The sequence below is a fragment of the Alexandromys fortis genome, unplaced genomic scaffold (assembly GCF_014885135.2).
Source record: "Alexandromys fortis isolate MF-2015 unplaced genomic scaffold, M_Fortis_MF-2015_v1.1 scaffold_110, whole genome shotgun sequence".
NCBI lineage: Eukaryota > Metazoa > Chordata > Mammalia > Rodentia > Cricetidae > Alexandromys > Alexandromys fortis.
This window is the reverse complement of record NW_026068014.1, coordinates 1,639,433-1,650,079: the sequence shown is the minus strand read 5'-3', so window position 1 is coordinate 1,650,079 and position 10,647 is coordinate 1,639,433. Positions and strand designations below refer to the sequence as shown.

General features: G+C 44.3%; 1 protein-coding gene across 2 annotated transcripts in view; it reads right to left on the bottom strand.

Annotated features, from left to right (window-relative positions):
* Positions 1-9,416, bottom strand: part of C1galt1 (core 1 synthase, glycoprotein-N-acetylgalactosamine 3-beta-galactosyltransferase 1) — a 35,081-nt gene extending 25,665 nt beyond the window's left edge. Inside the window, exon 1 of one of the 2 annotated variants that reach the window (XM_050162257.1) lies at positions 9,219-9,416. In XM_050162257.1, coding sequence (XP_050018214.1) covers positions 9,219-9,225 — 7 coding nt within the window. In that variant the 5' untranslated portion in view covers positions 9,226-9,416. Of the gene's footprint in view, positions 1-8,834; positions 9,186-9,218 lie in introns of those variants that run through there. The other variant, XM_050162258.1, reaches the window with a different exon arrangement.
* Between the last annotated feature and the right edge of the window lie 1,231 nt (positions 9,417-10,647).

Below are 10,647 nucleotides of genomic sequence, written 5' to 3'. Positions count from 1 at the left end.
GGGGGGGAAGAGACAGAAATGTTTAATAAATAAATAAATTAATTAAAAAAAAAAAAGAAAAAAGAAAACAGCTTAAACAACATACTCAAAGGAAATGAGATAGGAATGCAGTAAAGGGGGGCTAGGAAACAAGTGGGAGGAGTCCCTCCTGGTTTGTAACTACTTTAAATGAAAATGGATTAAGCTCTAACCGAGAGGCAGACACGGGCAGTATGGATAAACATGATCCAATAAACTTCCCATCCAAAGACACATAGTTGAAGAGACACTACGTACAGATAGTAATCAAGAGGACAGAAGATAAGACAATTATATGTGTCCAATAACAGACCACTAAAACATATGAAGCAAAAAATAAGTACAAATATACTTCATGATCATGAACCATAAGCCTTAACACTGTTAAAATACAGTGTTGATGTAGAGTCAGTATAATTAACAAAATGCTCTATAAATTCAAGGAAATCAAGCCGGGCGATGGTGGCACACGCCTTTAATCCCAGCACTCGGGAGGCAGAGGCAGGCGGATCTCTGTGAGTTCGAGGCCAGCCTGGTCTACAAAGGGAGTTCCAGGACAAGCTCCAAAGCTACAGAGAAACCCTGTCTCGAAAAACCAAAAAAAAAAAATTAAAATAAAATAAAAATAATTCAATGAAATCTTTAATAAAATCCCAACAATATTTTCAAAATAGAAAAATTATAATTTATAAAAATTAAAATTTATACGGAATCAAGAGGCCCTAAAAAGTAAAAACAATAATGAACTTATTAGCAGCAAAAACAAACAACATAAAACCTTTTGTATCTAAAGACTTTATCAAGTTAAAAAAAAATATCAAGGCACAAAATGAGTAAAACCCAAATCATATAAATAATTTGGGATTTATGGGGCTTATGTTATGTGATGAACTAAAACTCAGCTACAACAAAATCAGTTCAACTAAAAATGGACATGGGGCTTGAATAGTTCTCCAAAAGATACACAATCAGTAAGCAAGTAAAACAATTCCTTATATGTCTATCATTAATGAAATGCCAGCTCATACTCATAATGAAGGCCACTACCAACAATCACAAGACAAGTGTTGGCAAGCCAATCCGAGAAACTGGAATCTCTGTGTACGGCAGCAGAAATGTAAAATAGAACTGCAGCTGTGGACAGCAGTTCAGTACAGCGGGTCCTCAAAAACTAAAACTATCACTGGGTGTGGTGGTGTTTGACGTTTGCTGCCAACACTTTGGAGGAAGAGGCAGGCAGATCTCTGAGAGCTCAGGTCAGTCTGGTCTACACAGTGAGTTCCAGCCTGAGTAACAAAGTAAGACTCTGTCTCAAAAAGGAGGGGGGTAATTATCACATGTTCCAATAATTCCACTTTGGAATACATACCCTTCAAAGCAGAATCCCACAGGTATTTTTCCCCCACAGCAGTATTAAATGAAGTTGGGTGGTGGCGGCACACCTTTAATCCCAGCACTTGAGAGGCACCTGCAGTGCCTGGTCTCTGTGAGTTCAAGGCCAGCCTGGTCTAAAAATAACCGTTCCAGGACAGCCAGGGCTGTTACAGAGAAACAATTGTCTCGAAAAACACAAAACAAACAAGCAAGCAAATAAATAAAAAACCACACACACACACACACACACACACACAAACCTAAACAGGGACGTGGGGTGGGGGCGACTCACACTATCTACTAACTGATAAAGAATTTAGTAAATATGCAAGGGACAATTGATCAATCTTACAAAATGAGAACTCCAATGTTACAAACAGATAAAAGGAGGGCATTCTGTTAAGTGAAACAAAGCAATCATAAGAAGACAGTGTATGGTTTTCCTTGGTACTTTCAGTAAAACTCAGTCCCAGGGCAGAACTTGGGTTGCCAGGGTTTGGGGGTTGAATGGGACTCAGGGTTTGAATGGTACTGAGTTTCAGCTTCACAGAATGCTGAGTTCTAGAGTAGGACAATGATAATGGGTTCATCACAGTGTAAATGAAACAGCGGAATTGTACAATTAAAAATGATTAGGATTAGCATTTTAGGTGTATTTTATCACAATAAAAAATGTTAAAGATGTCGGTTTCCTACAGATCAATCTGTGTATGCAATGGGATCCAGCCAAAACACAAAGAGTTTTAAAAGTTAAAGAACTCTAAAAAATGTTGTAAAACTTTGGGAAAATGAGAGCACAAATATTTAATTTTTATTTATTTATGTATTTATTTTTAAGAAGCCCTGACTGTCCTGGAACCTAAACTGTAGTCTCACCAGCCTGGAACTCAGAGATCTGCCTGTCTGTCTCACAAGTGCTGGAATTAGAGACCTGTGCCACCAAGGCGAGCCAAGGAATGGGGAATTTTTGAACGGCGAATGGGTGGCGGAAATACACAATGCATACTGCATTTTAAAATAGGCTTACACTGAGGCATGGTGGCATACACAAAAAAAATCTCAGCACTTGGAAGGTGAAGGCAAAGGGATTTAGGACTTAAGGCCAGCCTAGGGCCACCCTGGGCTACCTTGTCTCAAACACACATCCACATATGTTCTTTCTCATGACTAAACAAACCAGAAAGAAAGATTTAACAATTAGATGTTGAGACTGGCAGGTCAATCACCATGTCTGTAAAAGCATATCAATTAACAACAGGTTTGCTGTACAACTCTACAGACTGCCAGAAACTACAGCGCTTGAAATGCCATCAGTGAGACTGACCCTCCACTTTGTGCATGGCTGACGGATGATTCTGCACCTGAAGCAACCTCAATTTCCAACGCGGGGCTTCAGGGAAGGGTGTACACACAGAATATCCCACAGTTATCTTACCTCCATGGTCTCCACACACCATGCCAAATATTTACTAACCTTTTCCACTCCCAGTCTCGATGTGTCTGTAAAACTACTAAGCATTGTGACACTAGAATTCTGCCTCAACACCGCCCTCCTCCAAAGCCTATACAGTATTGGTCTTTCTCAGTGAGATCTACTCTTTGGCAGCTGTGCCGACTCCCACGTGACTACTAACGAATCACTTCCTCTTGTCCACCCTAGACAGACACCTTTACCAGAAGGATTTCATCAGGTTGAAGTGGTGTAGAAAAACAAACAAAACAAAACAAGTACACGTGGAAATGGAATACATAATCCACACAGCATCTGACATCAAGGAAAAGATGGCTTATGCAAGGCATAGTATGAAAATAATTAGTCCTTTGAAAAAGACAAAAGCAACCAGCTGGGGCCTTTTCTAATAATTAATGATTCCAAATGCTTCTAAGATTTCAATATTTTAAAAACAGACTGGGAGAAAATATCTTAATGCACATTTATCCAGTGAACTGAGAGCTTCTTCAGCTCAGAAGCTGGGCCTATAGAAAACCAGTTTACTCAGTGGGCAAGTCCTGGGGGCCAAGCGGCTGGCCCAAAGGCTGTTTTTTTATAACATGCTTTAACATGAATGCACAACATAAAGACAGATGATTAACAACATAAAAATAAAAAGACTCAGGAAGATACAGAGTTAGTCAAGGCTGATCAATTTCACCAACGATTAAGGAAAGGTCAAAATGGAGAGGGTCTTTCTAAGCTAGCATACTGGCAGAATTTCTACAGTCTGTTAACATACAGTACTTACTAACTGGAACTACACACTCTTACACATACTTTTACTGTCTTTTCAAAGAATATTAGGCAATTATCTCAGAAGTTTAACTGAATATACCTTGAACAATCACTTCAAGATCAGAAATTCAAAGCCTTTATAGATATTCGTGACAGTCATATGCTCATATGTTGGTTCACACAGTATTAAACTCCGCAACTGTTAAAAACAATGACCTACATGTGTTGATGAGGAAAATATTTGCACCTGTGGCTATTATTTTCATTGGTAATACAGTACATAGAGTATGAAACGAAACAAACAAAAGAGAGAATGAGGGGGGGGACCTTTCAAAGGACAGGTGGAACATTAGGTTTTATTTTTAACTCTACCCTGCCTCTCCCCCAAAGTCTGTATGAAACCTTGCCCGCCTATTATCTCTCCCACCCCCAACAAAAATAGCAGCATGTTGGTTCACACCTGTAATCCCAGCATTTGGAAGGTAGAGGTAGAAGGACCAGAAGTTCAAGGCTGTCCAGCCCCACAAGGCCTGGTCTCAGAAAAGACAATGCCAACACAACACCTGTAACTCCTGGTCCCTTAATGTCACCCCTCAGCAGCACTGACTTTACAGTAAAGAAATCTACCGCTCTCCACTCCATCACGATCATGCATTTCCCCGATACGACCTCATTTTAACTGCAGAAAAGACATTTTGTAAAACAAAGTACTAAAGCCAACATAGTACAATTTCACTGTATTTTTTAAATAGTTAACACACACACACACACAAATTTCTGTATATGTAAAACAAAGCAGCTCCCCTCCATGCACCTGCGTCAGCCCCTGCCCCGTTTTGAGTTCCTGTCCTGACTTCCTACAGTGATGGACAGCAATGCTCAAGTGTAAGCCAAATAAACCCTTTCCTCCCCAACTTGCTTTTTGGTATGGTGTTTCGTCACAGAAACAGAAACCCTAACTAAGAGAGTCGTTTATCTAGAGAGTGAAAATGAAAATTTATTAATTGCCCATTAAACCTCTTGATCATTTTCAGAATTCTCTTAAGATTCACAATCATATGGAATCAAATAAACGCACTTCCACCCTGACCACCACAGGCAACAAGACCAAAGCCAAAAAAAACAAAACCAAAAGTAGATCACTTCTGTTCATCTTACCTTAAATACTGGTAATTATCTTAGCTACTCAGCAACCTATCCCTCTTTCACTCAGAATCTGATTACTGAAACTAGAAATTAGAGGGGGGATTACGTGTACGTAGGGTGTTGGGGGTCAAGCCCTGGCCTTCCATGCCGAGCAGTCAGCTGTACCAGAGACACCGCAGGCACACTCTTCACGCTCCACTCACTCTCATCCACGGCCAAGCACCAAGTGTTGCCAACTTTACTTTGTTTTCCTAACATCTCTCCTGTCATCCACTGTCTCCTTTCTCTCCGCTCTCATGGAAGCTCCTGATGAGCCTGTCTCCCCATACATGTTACTCTTCTGCTACTCATCCCTACTGCACTCAAACAGAGGCCCTGCCGCGCCATGAATCACCACAGACTTCCACAGCTACACGTGTGCAATGAACCATCTTTAATTAGCATGATGTATAAACCTCTGCTTGATGATTCTGTCCACATTTCCACTTCATCTCTCCACTAATCCATTCAATGAGCTTGATGTTAACAGATTCTTAACCACCCCCACTAGCTCCACTATTCCTCCCGTGTTACCTGACTAAAATGCCCTCATCCTTCCACTCCCTATATTCTCACCTCAGCGATTTTAAGTCACGTTTTCTGAATCTTGGTACTAAGTAGTAGCTAACTAGTGGCGCTGTTGTGTCCTATTAGTGCGTAAGATGTTCAGCAGCTTCCCCTCCTCCGTTTACTAGATGCCAATAGCATTTCTACTAGTAGTGACAACCAAAAGCCTATCTGGACAAGAACCAGCGTTCTCCTGAGGAGTAAATCAACCTCAACCAAGAACCACTCCACTAGGAAAGTGCAAGGGCTCAGTGAGGACCTGGGTTCAATCCTCCAGAACTCATGTGAAAAAGCAAGGTGCAATGGCACCTGCCTCTGCAAGCCAGGCCTAGGGAAGCAATGCACCCCACCCTCCACAGGGACTGGCTGACCAGCTATTCTCACAGAATTGGTAAGCTCCAGGTTCTGGGAAAGATCCTGTCTCAAAAAACCTGGAGCAAAGCAACTGAGAAAGACCTGACTCTGACCCGCACTGGCACGGGCATGCACTTACACGCGCCCCTGCACTAACCTGGTGGAGCAGTTGCTCATATATACATAAGACACTTCAGAAAGAATATAGCAAAACTAGCTACAACACTGATCATCTTTAGGGAGCAGGGTTTCTAAGGTAACCAGAGGAGGAGAAAGCTTACTCTTCACATTCACTCAGTCTTGTACCTCTTCCGGTTAGCTTCAGGCTCTACTGCCTCCACCCTGGGCTGAACTTTGCCTTTCAATTATTCTAGCCAATACTTCTCTTCCTCCCTTCTTTCTTCAGTCCATTTCTGCTTGCATGCCACAGTGATCCTATCAGGTGAAATCAGACTCCATTGCCCATTTCCTCAAAAGCCTCTACCACCTGCCTAACTTCATTTTAAAAAGCCAAAACCTTAAAATGACCTTTATCCAATACTGCCCAATTTTGTTTCCTCAGTGTGCTGTAGCTTTGGACTCCTTGCTTTGTTCCTTAACCACGTGTTGCAGGGTCTTCACGCTTGCTGTCCTTGCTTACACCATCCTCTCTCTCTCAGCTACTTGAGCTCTTTCCTTCTCAGAGGTCTTCCCTGGGCACATCTTAGCATTCAGATTGTTAGCACTCACCTTGTTTATATCTAGAAACAAGGCGTTTGACTGGTTAGCCTATCTGGAAGCCTAGTTACAAGTTTCCAAGTCAAGAAATCTGCAGTGAACTTTGAAAATTTGCCTTTTGAACAAGTTCCTATGAGCTTGATGCTATGAGCCTAGGCACCCCATCTTTATAACCAATGTTGCAGGGCCACATGGGGACAATGCCCTGTAGTAAGAGACACAGGCTGGAGTGATATAGCAGAACATCAAGGATAACCTAAGACACAAAAGCCTAGAGTAACACAGCAGATTTAGAGACAGCATAGGCTTGCGAACATTTTAAACGGCCCAGTGTATGGTGCTTTGTTTTGGTAGACTCAGAACACCACAGCAACAAGAATGCAAATGGCTACAAGGAGCTGGCTATAATTTCAATTCCGTGGTTAAAATGTGCTTCAGTATTCAGCTTTCATTGTAAAATAATCTGGTTCCCAAATTCAGACTCTCCCAATATTGCCTCCCTAGGCCCTGAATGCACCTCACACTGCAGGTGCAAGGAATTTCTTCCAAGTTTCTCCTTGGCTTCTGCCACCTTCTAATGGGATTCCCTGGTTCATAAAGAACAGCTTCCTTTTTCTACACATAACAGACACTGGCATGGAGTAGGGTATCCTAGCCCCCCACCCCCGGAGGGCAATTGTGTTAGGTGCAAAAACTTGAGTATACTTTGACATTTGTTCCTTGCTAGATTCATAGATAAAATATTAACTTCACATTTTATGGAGCAAGTCTTTCCTTTCTTCATTTGAAAGAATAAAAGCGATGTATTATGACATCTATAATCCATAAGTATATGGATCTCATCTTGCATGTTAATTTTTTTTTGTTTTGTTTTGTTTTTCAGATAGGGTTTCTCTATGTAACAGTCCTGCCTGTCCTCAAACTGGCTTTGTAGACCATGCTGGCCTTGAACTCACTGAGATCCGGCAAATCTCTGCCTCCCAAGAGCTGGAACTAAAGGCTTGCGTCACCATCACCTGGCTAAATTTTTAATTTTTAAAAAGACCTTATTCCCACCAGATTTAGCATTAAAAATGTCTATCTTTCTTTTAACCTTGATAAGATCCTCAACTAAGTGTTTTACTAAAATCTCAAAATTTAAAAAATATTGTACTGAAAAACCAAAACTTTTGAGTGTAATAGGTAAATAGCAGCCATTAAGGTAACAATTCCTGTTTACATTTTATTTATAAATCCACACAAAAAATTCCAACCAATAATTTCACCACAAGATCTGTCTTTACATTACCATGAATTACAAAGCCAAGCAGCATAACACAGTTTTCATTTCAGCAACCTCAACACAGAAACAGTATACAGCCAACATATTCACCGTGCAGCACCTCTACATACTACATACGACCAACCGAACATTAACTCACTCTATGTACTCTGAAAGAAACTGCTTCTAAAATTCTAAAATTTTCTTAATATTAAATTTATTCACAATTATAGGCTACATGATTGGGGGGGAAAAAAACTTTAAGTGGCCAGTAACCACAAAGTATTTATAAAATGCTGAGTCCTCAGTAAGAGAAACAGGAAAACATAAATTTCAAGTAAATCTGAGACACTGACTAGTTCTCCACTAGTCCTAAATTTAAGTGACTCATACTTGCCTTACTAAATTGCTCTTTTACTTAACATATGGTGAACAAAGTTAACTGTTTGGTAACTTGAAAATTTACATTTATTAAATATACAGCAAGGTGGCAGAAAATAGAAGTTAAGATATACGTGCTCAGGATGCACAATCGTGCATAACGCTCATCTGACGTGTATCTGCTAAGAGCCTGGAAAACTGTCCTCTACTTTCTAAAAACTCAGAGTTCCACTTCCAAACTTAACCAGAACCAAACAACTTGTAATGTGCACAGCCCTTTTTCTTGGCATGCAGGCAGAGCTATCTATGGTCTATGCTCAACTCCCGGTAAATTACCATATTTCTGTTCCTTGCACCATGTCTAATTACTCAGTTTGATGCATAAAAGTTCGCACTGCGTAACTTTTTAATTCAGAATACGGTTTAAGTCGTTATGACCTAAAGGCAATATCGTGGAATCCACAATGAAAAACTAGACTAGAATTTTTTTTTTCCAGAATGTAAGGGACCCTAAAGGAATATTCTCGCCGCTTGTTTTTTTTAAACACTGAGAGTGGAAGGGAGATAAAAATTTTAAAAAAATCCTCAATTCTCAATCCCGAGTTACAGTCAACTCGTGCTTCAGACTATGCAAATTCAAAGCAGTTTCTTTAACTAGCCACCGTCTAGAAATCCCATCAGACTTTGTTACCAGAGGGGAGGAAAAGAAATTTAAATCCTTGTGCGCGCCGCAAGCCCCCAACACACCTGGCTAGTTTACTCAGCCGCAGGGAAACTTCCAACCCTGATGAAGCAGCCACAGACAAAGCTGAGCGGCCGGCCGGCGGGCGACAGGCTGGCACTCGGGACCCGAGCGGCCGGGAGGTGCTCGCACCTGAGTGCAGGGCTGGCGGCCGCTGGGCGCGCGGAGGCCGGGGCGGGGCGGCGGGCAGGACCGCTAGGCGCTGGCCCGCCCCGAGCACCTCCCGCCGGACCCGCCGGGCAGAGGAGAGCGCAAGGGCGGCCGCCCGCACGCCCGCCCGCCCGCCGCCGAGACACCTGTTTGGCCGCGCTCCCGTCCCCCTCAGTCGCCCCGCCGCGGGCAGTCGAGCCCCGGGACCCGCAGCCCTCGGGCGCCTCCGCCCGCCCTACCTGACATCAGCCGCGGCTCGCTCTCGCCCCTCCCGGAGGCGGGGAGGAGGACGACGCGACCCTCGACCTTCGCTGCCCCGGCCGGCCGCAGCACGGGCACGGGCCGCTAGCCAGGGCCGCCCGCGGCCGCCCAGATCATCCCCCCGCGGCGGCGGCGGCGGCCGAGGCGGGCCCGGCGCGCGCTCCCGCCGCTCGCTCCCGCCGTTCGCCCCGCCCCTCCCGCCGCGCGGCCTGACCGCGGCCCGCCCACGGCGCAGTCACCACCCAGGGGTCTGCGAGGGCTGACGTCGCGGCCGCCGCACCAGCCCCAGGGAAGGGCGGGGCCCTGGCGGCGTGGGCGGGGACACGGCGACGTGCGGACGCAGGGATTGGCTGGCCCGCGCTCGCCCCGCCCTCCTGCGAAGGGGGCTGGGAAGTCCCGGCTTCCTAGCCGCGAGGGTTTGGGTTTGGCCCCTATCTAGGGGGTTTGGCTGCGAGGTCCACCGCTAACTTCCTCTCTCCGGGGAAGCGACTTTAGCAGGGGGACATTAGAGTAGAGGGGACTTACGCACTGTCTTCTGCGGAACAAACCCTAACGTCGCGCTGACCTCTAACCCATCAGCCCCTTCATTGTTTTTCCCCTATCCTCCCCCAATATCTCTGGCATAAGGAAGTATGCAGGAGGGGGCTATGTGACCAGACGTATGCCCCAGAAGAGCAGAGATCCCCGGTAATGATAACGGAAAGCCTCCTGGAAGAACGCATGTGTGGTGCTTTACATCTGTCCGGCAATGGGCAAGTTCTTTAGAGCTTTGCAAAGCTCCTCTGCCCTTCATTGACAAAGGTGCTGTGAACCAGGAAGCTGTCTCTGCCACAAAGGAAGTGGGCAGCCACCTGTTGAGGCAGCAGGGAGTGGAAGTTAAGATCTAGCGACTTTGCTGGCCCTAATCAATACCGACAAAGCCAGGCCCCGGGATGGAAAGGTTGTGCCTGGTTTGGTAGATGCTCAATTTAGGCAGTTCAGAGAACACCACGACTGAGCTAATAAAAGTGAGGGTTTTGAAATAAGACACTGAACTTTATCTGAGTCCATTTTCTGCCTCTAATACTAACGATGCTGAGTCAGAAAGACCGGTATATTTTGGCTGATTGTAGACAAAGATCAAAGAGCTTACGCATGGTGACATTTTCACTTGTCAAGTTCTGAATGAGGCAGCAGGATATTATGACAGGAACAGAGAGCTTAAAAGAGACCTAGCCAAACTGGCTTTTACAGCAATCTCTGGTAACCCATTTATTCATTAATCCATTAGTCACATGAGTGGATTGAACCATTCCTCAGGGCAGAGTCCTAATCAGCACGTGTTTACTTAGCCTCACCTGGGGATTAAATTTAAACTTTTGTCTTGGAAAGGTGAAGCCACCACATTCATACCATAGCGGGTTGGGT